The sequence below is a fragment of the Thermobia domestica genome, chromosome 13, assembly GCF_964235325.1.
Source record: "Thermobia domestica chromosome 13, izTheDome1.hap1.1, whole genome shotgun sequence".
Lineage (NCBI taxonomy): Eukaryota > Metazoa > Arthropoda > Insecta > Zygentoma > Lepismatidae > Thermobia > Thermobia domestica.
In genome coordinates this window covers 80,673,627-80,694,299 of record NC_137466.1, presented here as the reverse complement: position 1 = coordinate 80,694,299, position 20,673 = coordinate 80,673,627, and the positions used below count along the sequence as shown (strand labels likewise).

The following is a 20,673-nucleotide window of genomic DNA, read 5'->3' as shown; positions in this document are numbered from 1 at the left end:
TTTTTCACCACTTCAGCATTTCATTGCTTGTTGTAAGATGCATTTTTCTTAATTTTGTTTTGTGTTGTTTTGTTTTGTACCCAGCTAAACACATCAATAAATAAATCCTGCTACCCATCCCCCAATAAAACTACCAATAAATGAATACTCAAGGCCCCATGGAATGAGTTACCAGCCCATCTTCAGATGGGATTGAAATTGCACTTCAAAGAAAAAGTTATATGAAATGTAGTTAAAGTGAAAGAAAAGCGTGCATCTACGGTGTATGACAGAAAATTGTGAAGCCACTTTATTAAACATAGAGTAATTGGATTAAGTATAGCCCGCTCCCCCCAGTGATTTTTAACGAATCATAGTGATTCTAACGTTTCATATTAGTTCATAATAAATCGAAATCGCATGTTATAAAGATTTAAGTTGTAAATTTTGTGGTAAGGAAGCTTTAATATAAGTAGTAGTAGTAGCAGTAGCGGTAGTAGTAGTTGTTGTTGTACTTAGTAGCAATGGTGGTAGTAGTAGTAGTAGTAGTAGGAACGGGTTAGAAGCTCCGCAGGGGTTGGTTGGGTTCTGTTCTCGATATAAGTAGTAGTAGTATTAGTAGTAGTAGTAGCAGTATTAGCAGTAGTAGTAGTAGTAGTAGTAGTAGTAGTAGTGACTCTTCCAGTTCCGATGACAAAGAACTGGGGGGAGCGGGCTATACACAAGCCGAGTAATTATATAGTATAAGAGGTTTCAGCTACTCTTCCCGTTGAAACTGTAGAGACCGTGGCGCCACTACTCAAGGAAGTTGGGTACCACGAACTACTAAAACCAAGAATGAATCAAATCATCCAGAGCACCTGAGTCGGATAGAATTAGCCAATGATACATTTAGCTACTGACAGTAGCAGACGATGCAATTAGTTACAACTCTAGCCAGTAGTGTCGCAGAATCGCTTTTGTTGCATTGTGGGAAAAAAATTAATTTCCATTAGTTATATAGGAAGTGGTTCATCAGGGTAATCAGTGTTATTAAGTATGAAGTTAAAATTTTCATCACATATCACGCTATCCCTTTTGTTTGTACAAAGATTGCAGAAAAATTTTGTGCGGTAACCAGTGGCGGCGGTTGGACGTTAAAAGTGAGGGGGCAAGACATGATCTGAATATTTTATATAAATGTTAGTTTTCCTGGTTGTTTCTAACATTTTGTTTGACAAAAGGTTGTATAACTAATAGGATACTATATTTTCAGTTAAAATACCGTATATCGTATATAATAGTTTATTAAGTAAATTGAGAAGAACAACGCAAGTAGATATTAGCCCTTTGTACTCTTAAACAACGAAAGTGTAAGAAGAGATTTGATTCCTTGCTCATGAACATCTTAAAATTCTGTCTGGAAAATTGTGTGATCAGATTATTTAATAAATTTGCAAAACAAATAAATAGAAAGGATAATATTAATCATATTAATGAATAATGATGCTTGTTTTGCAAAAGTTATATTGAAACTGAGGATTAATGAAAAACTTAATATTTAATTCCAAACATGATATTAAATGTATGTTATTACTCTTAGAAAATGAAAGACAGTAAATACTACAAGCATATGCTACGACATTTAAAGAAATATTTGCTTTTGCAACTTCTTGAAATATGTTCGTTGCCATTAGGTGCAGATTTCACTTTCTTGGAACACATCAAAACACAACAATACTTACAATCCACACTTCAGTTATACAAAATAAACTTAAAACCTAGAATTATGTTCAATTTACTAAATTTTATTGTATATACACTCGTACATCCTTAAACACAACACTTCACTCGTATATTACACTACAAAACAATGGAAAAGGTAGAAGTTGTTTCTTATCACGCTCTTTTTAATCGATATTCCTTACTTTAGAAAGAAGAAAAGACATTTTAGGAACTGTCAATTTTTGTGCAATTAAAGAATAACTTGTGAAATAGGCCCTACTTTTTTGCATAATGTTCTTTCGATTAGCTTCAAAGCGGCTCACTAACATATCGAGCCCTTGTAAGAAGAAATGAAAGTATGCTGAAATTGTGCTCCAATAGGTTATTTTTTGGGGTTATTTTCTGTGGCGATTAAAACGCAATTACTGTAGCTTTCTTTACTCCTCGGGAAGACAACCAATACGTATTCACGCAACAGCAAATATTATATGGCAGCATTTTTTCCTATTAATCAGTAACACATACAAAATCGTTATATTTCCAAATGAAACTATATACATTAATTGGTTACTTAAAAAAGTGCGGGGGCAACTGCCCCCCTTTGCCCCCCCTAATCGCCGCCCATGGCGGTAACTATATTAAGATAAAAATAATAATGAAAAAATCGAAGGTTATGCATTGCGCGGAATTGACCTTATATACAGGTAATACCGCGCAACTGATGGGTAATGCCATGCCAATAAATAGGTCACAAATTGACATTGTATTGAAACAAACATATATTCTTATAACTAGAAGTTACTTGAAACTAAAATATGGAAATCAAAATGTATTGTGGGGATTCATCATATCAAGAAACCTATTTCCACTTAAGCCAATCATGCAGGTAATAATTAGACAATTCACTACAATCTATAGTGGCGTATTTAGGGGGGTGGCTTCCGGGCTTAAGCCCCCCCCAAAATCTTATTTAGTATAGTAAAGTAAATGAAATATCTTGCAGAATTTTCACATTTCCAGCCAAAGCCCCTCCCGAAAGTCAGCAAAGCCCCTCCCGAAACAAAATCGTAAATACGCCACTGATCTATGTATTTCGTAAAGAAGTTACACGTATAATTTTCTGGCCACCTCCAACCACTGCATTATTGTGCGCGGGATTAATTGCAACCACTCTACGATAACCCCAGAACTTGATATATCAGCACCATCTGCAGCCAATTTGATACAACTTGTCCTTTCTGGCAGTTGCTTTCCCCTGTTTTTTCCTTCCTGCACGTGGTCAGAACAATCAGGCAAGAAGAACTGTTTCTATGACAACAGCACGTACAGCCAATTATATGGCTCATTTCTCTCGCTCTGCAATGGTAAACATTCCACCCTTTCCGCACGTTGCCAATTTGAATATAAACAAATGCACATTGTTTTAGTCGAGTATCAACTTGAGTAGTGGACCTGCTGGTTACTGAGAGCATTCTTTTTAATTCTCTTTTGTGTAATTTAATTTTATAAAACTGAGATTTACTTGCAGTAAATAATTTCGTATTTGAATACCCGACGCAAAAGCTGGCAACACAGCATTAAGTACCACATGCGCGCAACGAGCTGTCAGAAAGGACAAGTAGTATCAATTGCAGTGTAGTTCATTATCATCAAACAACAGTTCATCTATGTCCTTAGAATCAGCTACACTTGGAAAGATGTGTTTCTAAGTAGGAAAGAAAGAAGAAAGAGAGATCTAAGTGCCATTTATCTCTTATCTAGAGAAGAAAAGTTTCATTTTAATTTCAAGCCATAGGTATGACTGCACTTTGCTATCTTTGGAAACGCTACACGGTGATGAAAGATAATAATTGGATTATGCATTATTTTTTAATTTTTTATTTATTGCACCAAACTACAGATGAATAACGTTTTGGCATTTGAAATGACTTTTCATAAAATGGTATTTAGAGTTGATTTTTAAGACAAATTTTCAAATTCTTTTATATTTTTAAACTTGTATGTATTAATTAAATGACCAACTTCATGGGTGAAACCATGCGGAATTATCCCACAACGACTGTGCGGTACTCCCTTTTCTCCTGTTTGTTGAACATAACTTGATTTTACAGGAAACAATAATACAGAGTCCACCAGAAAAAATGTATACACTCTTTGTCATCCTATATCAGAATACTGGGATTGACAATGTTGTAGTATGGTTTTTCGCCCAATAGATGTCGACATTGTCAATCGTTTTCAGTTAAAATTATGTTGTAGTACGATTTTTCGCTCAACAGATGTCGGTACTGTCAGCACAGTTAGTGAGATAAGAAAATGGCGGGAGCACGCTTAACGTTTGAGCAGCGTAAGTGCGTTTTGAAGTTTTATTTATCAAATTTGGAAATACCATCAAAGTGCAGCGTCAGTGGAGAGGTGAATTTAGTTCATTGTAAGTTACCATTTGCTAGTACCATTTACAAAATTGCATTCGACGATCGGGATCGTCATCATTAATGTCATGCCGTAATCGCCAGAAACATTTCCACTTAGCGTTTTTCGAAATTCTTCGCACATTTGTAGTACTAACTCTCACCTCCCGTGCACATTGCGTAACAGATTTCTGTGGTGACGTTTCAAAGTTTTCTAACAGGAGAGCCGACGAACAGAACTTGTAGGCGTTCTTCCCGATCTTCCTTTGTGAATATCGTAAATTGTACCATGCGCCTCAAATTTGTCAACAATGCGTATGATTGTTAGGTGTGTTGGTTCAGTACCAAACTCTCCTCTCCACTGACGTTACACTTCGATGGCATTCCCAAACCTGATAAAAAAAACTTCAAAACGTAGTTAGGCTGCTCGATCGTCAAGCGCGCTTCTGTTATTTTCTTATCTCACTAACAGTGCTAACAGTAACGAAATCTGTTGAGTGAAAAACCGTATTACAGCATAATTTTAACAGACAATGTCGACATCTGTTGGGCGAAAAACCATACTACATCATACTTATTTCAAAACAATGTCAATGCATGAATCCTGATGCAGGATGACAAAGACTATACTTTTTTTCTGGTGGATATGATATTGATCTTTGATATGTAAGTTTTAATTCTATAGCAAGATTATACAACAAAACTTTACAAGTTTCCGCGTACTTCTCACGTTTTCTCTGGAAAAAATCAAATCAAAAATTTATTTTTATGAAAACGTCCTCTCACGCAATAAATAAAATGAACAGTGGTGTAATATTTTTGGCAGTCCTTACCACTCGTACTACAAGTACGAGGCACATTTCCAGTGTTCTCATGCTTACCATTTCTGCAGTACCATTCTATCCGGTATTCCGCACTATGCGACATAACTACATATTCCTTTATAGCTACGTCGTAAGTGGTCTGCTTTACGAATGGAGATATACTATTAAGATTTGTAAATAACCTTTCCGAATAATTCTCTTGCCTCATTTTGAGTGTGAAAGATGACACTTTTAGAATATATAGTGAAATCCTGGATTAATATTTCCTAATTTCACGTTTCACTGTCTTTTATGTTTATTTAATCCACTGCAGATATTTCTTTATTAAGGCAATTAAGTTTCAGTTTTGCATTTCTTGAATTGACGTTTATTAATCATGTTTAGGGCATATTTTCCGAAACAGTTACATAAGAAAACTTCACTATTTATGAGCGCACAATAAATGGGTTTCCTGCAAATAACTATTTTGAAAGTCAAAGGCAGCTCAGTTCTGTAGGAATACTCACGAGACAGTTGAGGCTGACTTGTCTCGAAAATGTGTTACGAGGAAAGTGATATCTCGGCAAAATGTAGAAAAATATATGTTCCTAAAAGAATTTCTCGAATCTCTGCTCATGCCCAACTCTAGTTTCAAAATATGAACATGAATTTCCTGTATAAGTTTGGAAGTTGTTCTGACAAATGTTACAATTTACCTTTTCGAAATGACTGAGCAATATAGATATATATAGAGCACGATGATTCTGTGGTAGAGTGCTTACCTCTGGTGTATGGGGTCCTTGGTTCTATTTCCGACCAAGTAAGTTTGTGGACGACAACATGGTGTCCATTGGCTTTCTTAGGGTATTCCCATTTACTTCCACATTCTCATTCCACCAATTCTTCCATTAACATTCACTTGCCTTCATCATCCGTTTTCCTTAGCCTAAAGGACATAATCGTGGGACGTTAAACTCAAATATTTCATTTAATTTTTATCTAAATATCTATAAACTATATTATTACTAATAGATATAAAATGCATCTCTTCGATAATTGTCATTTCGTATACTGTCTTGGTATTACTAGGGCTAAAGTTTTTATCACAAAAGGTTCATATATTTGATAGTCCCAGTTCAAACGCTAAATTGGAATTCAATTGTAGCTTTACACTCTTAAAATGTTTATTAATGCTTACCTGTAGCCAAATAGTTTGTATACACGACCTTTGTTCAAGTTTGATTCCTGTTAGGAGTTATACATAAGTCCTGTATGAACTCAGCGTTGGTAATTGTATCCTCCTGATTCAAAAGTTAGCAAATTCCAGTTTAGATAGACATAAATATTGGCGTTATATATTTGCACGTATTCTCTGCACAAAAAAAAGATCAAAAATTCATTTTCATGAAAACGTCCTCTCACGCAATAAATAAAATGGGCAGTGGCGTAGTATTTTTGACAGTTCTTGTTCACTTTATTTCAATGTTAACTCAGAAACTAGCAAAATGATATTGTCTAAATTTTGCAGAATGATGGAAGACATCAGTGTCAACACCCACGAGTAAAGACATATCTGGTTAGTCGTATCAGTGCCTCAAAATCGTCGTGAAATGGCCTCAAAATGTCTTAAATTGCTTACCATTGAAATTGCATTGCAACATCCCCTTATAGGCAACTATACCATATGTTAGTATACGTATTATTGAGATACATAAAAACGAAAAGAGTTCGAAAATTTACATTAAGTTAGAAGAATTCGATAAGCACTGTTGTTTCACTATTTTAAAAGTAGCTAAAAGGAATGAAATTTTAAATTTCTTTTTTGAGAACAACATACTTATATTTTTTCCATTATCCATATGGACAATGTTTAACAGAACAGGTCCAGCTATTTTTTCATAAAAAATGTTACAATTTCCGTAGTTTCTGTTCACATTAGGTTAGTTTAGGTTAGGTTAGATCAGTTTATGTTAGATTATGTTAATGTAGGAGTCCAGCATAATTTACGGAAAAATGATAGAGTTTCGCACATTTCTATTAATATTGGGCTAGTTGAGGTTACTTCAGGTTAGTTTAAGTTAGGTTAGATTTGGTTAGGTTATGTAAAGTCTAAGTACGTGCATCTTCCATTTCTCCTGTAAATTTTGTATTTTTTACGTATACTTCTAAACACTCTCTGCTAAAGATCTACCATTCATATTTATATATTCCAATTTTGGGTACGAATAAGAGATTTACCTGTCTTAACTGTAGGAAAACATATTTACGGCTACCTTCTTCCTCACCGAATGAAGATTCGTCTTTCAAATATTTCTTCGAAAAACAAATGCTCGTCTTTTGTAAAACACATTTCCAGGCGACGATAGGTAAATGAGGAAATACGAAGTGTCTACCTAATCGGATAAAAGCTCCCCTTAGTAAGATATTTGCCATTTTGGATTAGTTTCACAAAGTGCTATTAGATGCCTCGTAAGCTCGCTTAGCTTATAATTACCAATACATTTTTTCTTAATGTAATTGGAATGGATAAATCATAACTGATCGTTATTTTCTAAGCAAAGAATGCAGCGTTCATTCATTTTAGACTATAATTGATGTCCCCAATATATAAAAAAAACTCGTATATTGAAACCTCTAACTACAGTTAATAAATGTGAACATAAAAGTCCCACACCTACATCATAATTCATGTGCAACAATTCAAATAAGGTTTTTTCGGTATAAACAATGCTGATTGAAGACACGTACAACCACTGATTACTGTGATAAACCACTTCCTATATAACTAATGGAAATTATTTTTCCCCACAATGCAACGACAGTGATCCTGCGACACTGGCGGCTAGTTGTAACTAACTGCATCGTCTGCTGTATATCTGGCTAATTCTATCAGACTTACGCGCTCTGAATGATTTGATTCGTTCTTGCTTTTAGTAGTTCGTGGTATCCAACTTCCTTGAGTGGTGGCGCCACGGTCTCCACAGTTTCAGCGGGAAGAGCAGCTGAAACCTCTTACTTTATGATTATTCTATGGGTGCAATCTTGTCAAACATGTTTGGCCTGGTAGGCTAGTTAACAGATAAATTAAAGCTATTACTCTACCGTATATGTAGTGTAATTTTCAAATAGAGTTCGAATTGAACCAAGAATAATGATTAGGCAGGTTAAGTTAGCTAGCAGTCCCAGTCAGATATCAAACAGGTGGTTGAAAGAAACAGATTGCGTTAAAAAATAAAGCCTTGTGGGTTTCTGATTTGTTAGTAATAGAGAACAGAATTATGGCCCCTTAGATCAATATGTATAAAGCCCAACTCTCGGTCTTGCACGGTAATTGTTAGTGTAGAATATGGGCCAAAGCCTCATGCACCCACCCAAATATATATGCAGGGACGTACGCAGGAATTTATTTCGGGAGGGGTCCAAAGTTTTTCGAGGGGGTTCAAACACAACTTAAGGCTAAATTATATTAAAAATTGTAAAATTGCCCCTAAAATTAGACTAAATTTACAAAACAGTCCGGATTTCGGGGAGTGTCCGGACTCCCAGGACCCACCTCCTGCGTACGTCTCTGTATATATATATATACAAGGTGGTAAGATACCATTTGAACAAACTTCGGGAGCTGATTCCCGACACGTAAACCAGCAAAGAAGTCCTCTGGAACTTTGGTCAGTGAGGGATAGTTTCGGCGATATAATGTGCCGAAAGAATGGAAAAATGAACTTCAGAGGGCTGTAATTCAAAAACAATGCAATGTAGAGAGTATGGTTTAGAACATGACACTCGAAATCATACCTGCTTGATTAAAAAGTGTATGTTTCAAACCTCCGCAAGTTGCCTGCGAGGGACTCCTCAAAGGAACGTAGGGATTACTTGCCAGGTTAAAGGTTAAAACTGAACTCCCAAATATTTAATTTTTGTTTGGACAAGATTAATCCTTTCGGGGATATAGTAATATCCATTGTCTTTGCCTCTCCAATACCTGCTCAAGGATTTCCTTATGTTTTTCTATGTCATCCTTGTAGGCTAGGAGATCATCGTAATATATATCAAAATATTCTACCCTTGAACACTTTTTGTATTAAACTACTTAAAATAAATCCACCATTTATAAACCCCATTTGGAGGCATTTATGTCTGAGTGATCTACCTGGAGTTGTGAAAGACTACTATCATCCGTAAGTCGATTTTATGTCTAACTTAGATATAATTTTGTTTTCCTAAGTTAGCAGTATATGTGCCTACCTGTGGACTCAGGAAAGCATTTATAATCCCTCTTTGTTAATGTCGCCATAATTTACAACAAGTCTTTCATATATATCATTATTAACAACCAAAAACAAATTCCTTCAGCGTTTCTAGATCAGTACTTTGAGTACTCTTACGGAGAAAGGGCAACCACCTAAATACAGAGAGAACTTTGTTCAGGCTATTGACAAATGCATAGGCGCCGACTTGAAGAAAATATTGGGGGGCCCAAACAATGAATAAATATATAATCATATTCAGCCGTTTTCTACCAACTGCTGGATAAAGGCCCTCTTATCTCCAGATCTCGGTCTGCTGCATCCGCTCCACTGCTAAACTCATGACCTAAGACAAATTTGTGTAAATGCATTAAAACAAATTCAAGTTTAAATTCTGGAAACTTCACTGTACCACATTGATCTTCACTTCACATATCAGTGTTACCATAGTGTTGGTTGAAGCTTCAGTGATCTATTAACCCTTTTAGGATTTTTGGTAACTTTTGTTACCATAGCGTACTATTGTCTTTGACCTTTTATTTAGGTTCTATAACGGGTACTTAAGCCGTTTTTTTTATTAGTCAATGATGGACCAAAGAACACCCCAGATGCGTTTTGGAACCGGATGGTGAACTTGGCTGCGCCAAGTGGGGGCGGAAGGGTGTGACTTTTTACTTTTTCTTAAGGCAAACTTCAAAAACTTTTCACGCCTTTAGTTTTCACGATATCAGCTTGGAATTGCATGTACCTTTGAATATTTCTAATCTTTTTCTGAGATCTCTACGTGAAGCCGAGTCCGGGCACGAGGGGCGCAAATGTTCCGAGGGGCGGATTTTTTTTAGAAAAATTTCAGTTTTCCCGACTTTTCCGGTTCAGGAATACGATACGTACATGTGTGTAGCACCGTTGGAAACGGCTTGTTATACTAAAGAAAATAACGTTTAAGGCATGACTCTAGGCTAAATAGTAATGACGCAGTAAATTTTTATAATAAGTATATACGTATGTCTGTGTGTATAAAGAGAGAGCCTAAATTCAGATTTTCAACAATTTTTCTGCCCTTTGTTTTTAAGATACAAGATTGGAATTTTGCACACGTATTATGTACATAACAATGTATTTTTAGAAAAAAAATCAGATCCCTACGTTAACCCAGGCCTAGGCCAGAGGGGCAAAATGTTTTAATTGGATTTGCAAAAATATTTCCGAGTTTTTCCCTAATTATCTGGTTCAGGTGTATGATACGAACATGTGAGTGATACTGCTGGAAAGGGCTTAATACGGAAATTGGTGTTTGAACCATGACTCTAGGCTAAATAGGAATGACGAAGTACATTTTTAAAAAAATATTTTATACCTACGTATATATATTTATATACATATATGAAAAGATGGGTCACCTTCAGACTTTCAAAATTTCTTCCGACCTCTGTTTTCAAGATACAAGAACGAATTTTTACGCACGTATTATGTACATAACAAGGTATTTTTTATAAAGATTCAGATCCCTATGCGAACCCAGACCCGGGCCAGAGAGGTACAAAAATTTCGATTTTTTTTTCGAAAAATCTTTTTTTTTTCAATTTTCTTGTTTCTGGTGAATACTACGAACAAGAGAGTGCTGCCGTTGGAAAGTATGATCTATCCTGAGAAAAACGAGGTATGAACCACGATCCTACGATAATAGTAAGGAAACAGTAGCTGTTTGAGTGAAAGTCTAAAATTTACCTCAAAAAGTGGAAATCTTAAAAGGGTTAAACGCCGATTTGAAAACGGTGTTTTTATCGAATAAGAAGGCTGTTCCTAATATTGATTTAAAGGCACGAAGTAATTTACGATAGAAATTCTTGCTCCTCTTTGCAAATTCTTCCTCAACTGGATTATATTGAGGGGCGAGGACCCCACCTTTAAATATTGGGGGGGCCAAAAGTGCCCTGCCCCCCCAAAGTTGGCGCCTATGGACAAATGTATTCAATTTAACCACCTACTCAAGATCGTAGTACTCTTGACTACCTCAGTTACACAAAAGACATATTTTTGTTAATGCCAAATATGATCACAGACATTTTGTTTTGAGACAAATTAGTGGGACCACGTCTGCCCGTCGCGGCGGCAAACGGGAAAAGTTGCCTTTCTGGAGTTTCGTGGAGTTCTTGAAAATGTATGTCTAAATATACTAATCTGCATACTATTGTATACTTAATTACTGTAGTTAATAAGAATTTAAGGATTTGGGCGTAAATAATTATTGGTTTGTATGATGTATGCGCATGTGTGCAGCAAAGTGAGTGTGTAGCTGTGTATTCATGACCATGGTTGTGTATCTGTCTTTTGCTTTCCCCTCCCTGGGAATCAGTCTTTTGGGTGGACCACTTATCTTGGAACGCCTTTGTAACTTGTAAACTAACAGACTATGAAACGTTCGAATTTTATACGATGTAAATATTGTCAGGGCCACATTTTTAGACACTATGCAATATCATCGGACACTGTTACCAACCTAACACAAAATTGCACTTTTTCGTCTACTACGTCCAAATTTATTACGTATTTCAAATTCACATGTTGAACGGAAACTTAAAATGGCATGGCACAATTATTAGTTAATAATACAAGGTAAACATGCTATAGTGTCACAAACAATCACAAATATAGAAATATTTTAGGCATCTAACAAAACTGTGAAAACGATAGTGACAATAGTATCTAAGTGCCTAGTACTATGATCATGATAATGGTGTTACTTTATTTCTATTTATTAGAAATACAAGGCATTGAAATTTTGATTTGTTTCAGAAGTTTTATATCGAAATCTTGCTTATATCAATATCATACCAAATCACATGTAAAGTTTATAATGACGTTTACGGCAGTTTAATATTTCAAACTATTTAGGAGATATCAAAAAACTTGGATAAAGATCGTTATGCTGCTAAAATAACGTATTTGTGGGAAATTTCTTAAAAAATATATTGTTAATTTTCTTTGCTCCTCGTATTACAACGACAGTTTTTGGTACTTTGTAACTGTGTACACAGATGTAATAGCGGTCTAACCAACAATGTTTTGAAAATGAGAAATACATGCTTAAAGTTTTCCAACCCTTATAATTCCGAAAATCAGTAGCGGCCTGTCCATAAGGCTAAGCGGGCAATCGGCCGGCTCCGCTTTTGAGTACTACTAGATTTTTAAGAACATTTATGTAGAACAGGCTATGCGGCATTCAATTAAATTCTGAAGTTAAGAAAACTCCAAAATAATCAATCCGGTTACAGTTATCTAAGCAATCACCTTCAGAACACAACTCATGAACAAAAATTGCTCGTTCATATGGGGAAACTAGCGAGCCATGTAGGGCGGCAAATTTTAGCTTTTTTCTTTTGCTTTGCTTTGTTTATAACTTATATTGAAAACGAAGTTATAAATTTCATGGCAAAGAAAAGCAAAAACTCAAGAAAAGGTATTTTTAAAAACCAAGTATTACACTCCATTATTCTTGATTGTATATGAGATATCGCTTGTTGAGTAGCTCTTTATAATATTGTGATTTGTAAACAGTCACCGCTGAAATCGAGAATAATATTCTAGGCTATATTTGTTTGTCGATATATTGACGGGCAATGTTCTGTCGTTGACATTTTCATTTTTGATATTGAGTTATTCAACCGACGAAGGAACCCGCGGAGCTTCCTTGCCCTAGTCCTTGCAAAAGCTATGACCGCCTATGCTGAAAATTACTTTGCAGAGTTCCTATTTGTTAAATAGTACGAGAAAACTAAAAATGTATGTTGCATTGTAATTTTGTACTAGCAGTGCTTTTTCTAGCAATAATAAATTCCTAATACTTCCAACTTAACAATACAACATAACTGAGAATAAATGAATTTTTAATTAAATGCAGAGGAATATAGTAAATACTATGTTTATGACAAAAAAGGAAATAATTATAATTCACTCAATATTTTACAAAATTAATAGGTTGTGAGTAGCTTATAAGATGAAAATCTTAGAACGTTATATCTTGTTTACAGTCTCAAGAGCTTTCTTGCTATTGAGAAATACTGTCATTTAACTATTAATAGAACACACAAACTATTAGTCGTTGCGGTGGTACAGTGATAGAGGCAGTGACGGATTTACGTATAAGCTAAAGAAGCTATAGCTTAGGGCCTCACTCTCTTGGGGGCCGGGGGCCGCGGTAGCTCAGTGGTAGAGCGTTCATTTCCGGTGCCTTGGGTCCCGGGTTCGACCCAAGTGAACCTTGTGGTGGACAAACATCGTGTGCATGGATTTCCTTGGGGTTCTCCCGTTTCCTCCCACTTTCTTCATTAAACAATTTCATTCATTTCTCATAATCACCGTCTCATTCAGCCTAGCCGGCATAACCGTGGTACGTAAAACTCAAAGATTTCATTTCATTTTTCTCTTGTGGGCCCCAAAAAAAAACAACTGGATGTACATTTTCAAAATATAAGAAAAATAATAAATAAAATAAAATCTACATATGATATACCAACAGTGCTTCGTGTTGTGTAGATTCCTATGATGTAAGTAATACTAGCCTGCTTCCTAAAACATCACTCTCTTCATTTCTGTATATAGGGAACCTACGTTTATCTTGATACTTAAAGCTCCCCATTACTTTCAATAGCTTAGGGCCACATCAAATCTAAATCCGATTCTGAATGGAGGGCTCAGCTCTAATGTGTGGAACGCTGGTTCGATCCCAGCTGGCGACAAATGGGTTTTGTAGTTAAGAAATATGGTGTGCTTGGGTTTTCTCGGGGCTTTCCTGTTTCACCCCACTTCATTCATTTCACCATTTCATTCATTATCATCTTAGTCTCGGAGTGTAACGTGAGACGTAAAACTACAAAAAACAGTCATCGTTAATCCTCATATTTTAATATATTATCTTCAGCTTTTACAGTTCGGGGTGTTACTCCATGTTTAAGACCGTTATAGAAATCACGAAACACTAAAGGAATAAATTGAAGAAAACCTTGGATATTGTTGATCTTCGTGTCCTGAAATGCCCAGTGCCCAAAGTAGTTTGGCAGAAATTGAAGTCCTTTAATAAAAAGCACTGTTCAGAAAAATTTCAAAGCTGGTCTAATATTACTGTATTAATGAAAATGAAGTGAAATTATTAGCTTTACGTTCCACGATTATGCCTTTAAAAGTACAGGAGTCAAATGATTAATAAAAGTAAGTCGTTGTGAACTAATTGATGGAATGAGAGAAACTGGAGAACTCAGAATGCCCATGGGCTTGATACTGTCTACCACAAACTCGCGCGGGCAGAGATCGAGCCAAGAACCCCTCACACAAGATGAAAGTGCTCTGCCACTGAACTACTGTGCAGCCCTTGATTTGATCGAGTTTAAGATGTTTTGTTTTTCGGTGCCTCTAAGCACCAAAGATATATGAGATTAGATCTAACATTCAAAATGAGATCTGAACAACTATCGGTTTTGCATTCGACCAAACTCTGCATTTCCCTGCTTCCTTTGGTTTCACGCCCACTTTTCAGGATTCTGGATGTGCTTTCTAGATCTTTTTACAGGACTAGTCTCACCTTGATGATAAACAAACTTCAAAGATGTAAATTTGTTTACATTATGTTATGTCTCGTTAACACTGAAATCATCCATATGGTCATATTCACTTTAACAATATAAAAATCGCTACTAATTTCAGTTGATAACATCGTATTCTTTAAATGCAGTTCTAAACATTGTTCAATAACTCATCAATGCTGAAAACAGGATTGAAAGTGCCAGCAATTTTATGGTAGATTCACGTGATCAGACCATTATATATCATTGGTGTGCTTGAAATGAAATGAAATCTTTGAGTTTTACGTCCCACGGTTATGCCGGTTAGGCTAAAGGAGACGGTGATGATGACTAATGAATAAAATGGTGGAATGAATAAAGTGGGAGGAAACGGGAGAACCTCGAGAAAACCCACGCACACGGTGTTTGTCCACCACAAAGTTCACTTGGCGGGGGCCGGGATCGAACCCGGGACCCCAAGCACCAGAGGTGAACGCTCTACCACTGAGCCACCGCGGCCCTAACTATTGGTGTGCTTGTTCCCATAGAATATAGCACTTATCTGAATATATACCACTGTTGCATAAAAGAGAAACTGTTTTTGAATTTTCAACTTGAAATGCAAAAAAGCCGGCTTTTTTTGAATCGATGTTTTTTTTCACATAAAAAGCCGGGTTTTTTGGGAAAAAAACGAGAATTTTGGAAATTTTGGCTTTTTTCATTTTCATGATTTTTCTATCTAAATAGCTTTCTTATAGTATAATCTATAATTAGATAAGAATTCCATGACCTGAATGCCATATTTCACTCTAAAATTCACCATCAAGATGGATGGAGCAAATGTTTTATGAATTAAAGCTAACGTGAAGAATGTAGTATTTGAGGACAATTTTAGAGGCTATTTAACTTTATTTTAACTTTTGAGTTATCGACATTTTTTTCTTCTCGGGATCATTTCAGTTTGTCATCCGTGTTTCATTTCTAAGAGCTTAGTACTCTAGCTTCTAGCGCAAAAGTTAAACTTACGTTTTTCTATATATCCGTCAAAGCGTACGTTTTTCAATATAACCGTCAAACCGTACTTCCACATTTCTGTTATATTGTAGCTGTGCAACAATTTAGCAATAATTATTCGGATACAACCTTGAATACTAATTTATACAAATAATCAGTAGCGGATTTAGAAAAGCACTTTGGGGGAGATTTCTCTGATTGTTTCGTTTTCTAAAATGTCCTAATTTTATTTGGGAGGAGCTTGAAGTTTATGAGTACAGGCATAACTAATATTTCGTTTCGTTTATATATTTAGCGATAATCTTCCGGATACAACCTCATTGAAGATCATTTTATACTGAGAACCAGTGGCGGATTTAGAAAAGTATTTTGGGAGTTTTTTTCTTACTAATGTTTAATTTTTCTAAACATTCGTAATTTTTATTTGACGGGAGCTTGAAGTTTATGAGTAAAGGCATGACTAATAGATATTTCGTTTGTTTTAGACGATAAGTAATTTTGAGAAACAGGCTTCAGTTCGAAAGACTGCCCCCCTAACCTTCGCAAAACCGTCACTGCTGATAATTAGTAATAATAACGATTTAAAAACAATAAGAAAGAAAGTCGGCCAACTCACAGTACACGCATTATTTCTACTTCACAGATGGAATGAAGAAGAGCTTTCTCAGAATGGTCGAATGCTGAGTTGAATCCCGGACTTCCCAATAAAAGCGCAAAAGCTCCATTCAGTCAGCAGTTGTATTTATCTTAAGTTAAATATATTCCGTAGTCCTTTTTTGGGTGGTGGTGGGGTGAGGAGAGTTCCATAATGATATGAAGAGTGTGAACCAAGAACATGATAACTAACAAATTTTCAATTGCTGAGTTATGCAGCACCAGGTAGGCAGCAACGCATACTGCTTCGTTTAATTGTTTTTGTATAGTATTATGTGAAAAATTAGCTTTCCGACTTTCAAAATGGATTGTGCAGCAGAAAATCTCTAATTTCTTAAATTGTGGGTTACCATGTTCTTGCCTCGTACCCTTCATATGTTGAATCCCTCTTGTTAAAAATTCAGAAAACTTGAGGACTGAGTAAGCCGTGATGGCTGTTATATAAAACTGTAGAATTTCAAGAATATACAAAACCAAAAGCTCTAGATGTGCAGCCTTTAAGTGTATCATATAAATCTAAGTAATTTTCTTATGTTTTATTTTAATTTTATTTTGTTCCAAAAAGATGGTATGGAATATTTTGAAAAATACTACATAGAATTTTGCTAGTTATTTGTGTATTTTTTTTAAAAAATAAGTATTTACTTTTAGAGTTGGCTGGTTTACACCAGCTATTTTTTTCTTTTTTCTTTTTAAATAAACAACTGGTTTAAACCAAAAAAAATAGATAAAATAAAATAAAAAGAACGAAAAATGCGAATCGTGTGAACTTCATGGTGACGTTTCCCCACATCAAACCATCTGCATTAGTTTTCTTTTCTTTTCACCTTTTAATCAAGGTGTCCCATGTTAAATTCTCGGTCGAGCCACAACCCTTTTTTCATGCGTAAACAAAGTAGCGGTTCGGATGTCACTTTAAGCGAAAGTCTTCTTCTTGATAACCTCGGTATTACGTAAGGATGTTAAGCCTGAACATAACCAAATTGTATATTTCTGCATGCCTGAATGTCTGTTGTTTTATAAAGAAGCCAAGGTTACTTAAATATATTGATAGAAATTGGCAAAACTTATCGATTACCTACGTAGCTTCCAACATAAGCTTAGATTGGACTTTCAATGATATGTACGTACTAAATTTGTAATTTAATACCTCAGTTTTAGCATACTGATTATGATATGTTGACCTTTAAATTTTACATGCAAAGCAATAACAGGATTTTTTCGTTATTGTTTTACATTTAGAGTAATGACGGGATTTTCCCGATGGCTAGGGCTGGAGTTACCCAATTTAAGAAATTTACTGACCGGACTTCTTTAAGCTTATGTGACCTCTTCCAGCATAACCCCATTGTTGCATAATAACACCAAGGCGAAACAAACTTATTTCTGTCAATATGTAATGTAAATACATAAAGCAAAATATCTAAACCCAAAAAAGCCTGGTTTAAACCAAAAGAACCTAGTTTAAACTCCCCCCCCCAAAAAAAAACGGGGGTTTTGGCATTTTCAAAAACAACCATGGCTCTTGCCAACCCTGCTTACTTTTGTATGTAGGAGGTTAAAAAAAATCTCATTATATACATTGGTTAATCCTTTGGAATTCATAATATAAATATGTTGAGAAGTAAAACTGTTTGAAATATCTTTTCGAAATTCATGGTTTATTTTCGAGGTTTTATATTATTATCGACATCAACCACTAATTAAATGACTTCTTGTGTTATAGAGAAGCGAAACAAAATCTGGTTTACCAATTTAAAGCAGAATTTTGAAAAAAGCCCAAAATTTCCCAAGCAAAAAAGCGAAGCAGAAAAAACCGAGTTTTTTTCCAAAAAAAAAAAACTTTTTTTTTCGAGCCCTTGCATCTCTATTTTCAACACAATTCCAAGCCCTTGTAACAACGTCAGTTTTCCGAAAAAAATAACCATTGTTTAGTTTGCATGGTTACACTGGCCTTTAAAATCAATAAAAAATCTCAAAAATAATGGTGAGATTAGTTAGGCCACTATTATACCCAGGTCTACAATTACAATTTTTTATCAATGTTTATGAGTCAAGTAATTTTGTCACTTCAGCCCGCAAGGTTTCAAAAGACATATTTTGGTTCCAAATAATACAATTGCTATGTACGAGGATATTTACAAGTTTCAGGTCTGACACTGAAATATGACACCACTGGTAATAAGACGTTCATGGCATACAGTGCCATCTATGGAAGAAATTATGTATCAATTCCAACTGTCTCGCTACGTCAATTCGTTGGAGGCAGTCATTTGAATCAATCGCAGTGCGTTGAGCTCAAACTGCATTACCATGTTCCAGTTCACGAGGCTGTTGCTGCCAAAGTTGCAGTGCTAAACCTGGCCTGTTAGATGAGTAATGAACCTAATAGAAACCACAGTCTTAGTAACAACAGTCCTGTGGAGTGGAGTATTATTGTCATGCAATATCGAGCTCAATTCACAGCGACTGATTCAAATAACTGCCTCCAACGAACTGACGCAGCCAAATAGTTGAAACTGATACATCATTTCTTCCATAGATGGCACTACTGTATATGGCATGAGCCACTTATTGCCAGTGATATATCATTATCAGTTCTGAAACTTTTGGTAGTAACCTTGTAAATAAAGCACAGGTCGGCCTGTGTTTCACTTCATTGACATATACATTTCTTTATCGTCCTTATCTTTGTTTCACTTACTTTTTAAAGCTCTATTTTCTGGAAACTTAAGCAAAAGTTGCATTTCTCTCTTTCATTTTAATTCTTATAAGCAGGAGTAAAAGTGGATCTGGATAGGTAGGAGGATGAATGACGTCATACCATCTCCATTGTAATTTTTAGGAAATAGAGGAACGCCAGAGATAATTCCTTGGAAGTGGGGGAACGACGTCCTTCGGCGTTCCCCTCACTTTTACCTCTGCTTATAACTCATCACAAAACCAACCACTGTAAGTTTGATATATAGCTCATGACTTTGAAACCACTGGAAATGAATGACACCGGAAATACGTCATGCTTAATTGATTATTTTTTACCTTACAGTGTACACGAAAAGGTTAAAAACTACTATCGTTTTAGTGATTTCAAATATTTTAAATTTAAACTTAATTCTAGACTAAAGTGTTAAATTCAAGCAAACATCATTTTTAAATACTGTTAATTGCATGATGTCCATTAAGATAAAACTTGTGTTCTTCTAATGAAGCGTAATATACCTTTTACTTGTGTAACTGTTGCAGCAATTTGTCCCGGCGGCTGTTACAATGGAGGGACGTGCGTGGCACCAGGAAAGTGCTCCTGTCCACAGGGTTATAAAGGTGATCTTTGTGAAAGCCCCATTTGTCACATTAATTGCTTGAATGGAGGACATTGTGTTGGACCAGATCTGTGTACATGTCCATCTGGATGGGCTGGAACTGATTGCTCCAAGCGTAAGTATTGCAAATCTGTACGGAGAGAAAAAAAGAGAGAGAATTTTGTTACTTTCATGAGTATTTTGTAAGCTACTTATAAATTATTGCCATTAACTATGTAAACTATTATGATTTCGAAATTTTAAGTCAAGATAGATTCATATGCATAAAGGTATTAAGTTTAAGTTATAGAAAATTATACGTAGACTTTAATCCATGTTCTGATGACATTGTACTTTAATGATAAAATTATCATCTAGGGAGGATACTTAGTCCGAACTGACGCCGATTATGTTAACAGTTGATATTATTACCTTTTGTGGGGGGGGGGGGGAGCACTTGTATTTACTCTCGCTTTCTGATTCTGCCAACCCTAACACTATAATGTCCTTGCTTTTATCATCTTTAGTCAAAATAGCATAACTTCGAGGCTTTGAACCAAATTTTACACTCTCAATGTATGCTGTTTATTGCAGGAACCTACCATGGAAACGACGCAGCAATAAAAACACAAAAATTATACATATAAGATAGATAGATATGGCCTATTAAATATAATGTCTAAATCGTGCTACAAAACATGTATGAATAAGTTATTGTCCCCTTCAGAGCAGGCCCCCCCTCCAGTAAAAACACACTACTGCCAACGTCTCTTCCTTGACTAAAACGCCTTCTGGAACACATTTACTGGAGTTCTCCGTGGATACATTATCGCATTTTCTTGTCTCTCTGCTGATTCCCATTTCCCCAGCAACTTCTTCAAGTTAGGGATTTATTTCTACCGATCAAAGCACGAATATTCTTGGCATGGTCAGCGCCTGTTGATATGAAAGGTCGTCCAGGCCTCGGATCTTTTTCCATTTACATTCTGTCCGATGTGAGATGC

The 20,673-nt window shown here is 35.6% G+C and overlaps 1 protein-coding gene across 1 annotated transcript in view; it reads left to right on the top strand.

The window, feature by feature from the left end:
- LOC145667652 (uncharacterized) overlaps positions 1-20,673 on the top strand; it is a 388,129-nt gene that overhangs the window by 298,184 nt on the left and 69,272 nt on the right. The window contains exon 9 of the mRNA XM_081735111.1: positions 19,614-19,805. Within this exon, the coding sequence (XP_081591237.1) occupies positions 19,614-19,805 (192 nt within the window). The remainder of the gene's footprint in view (positions 1-19,613; positions 19,806-20,673) is intronic.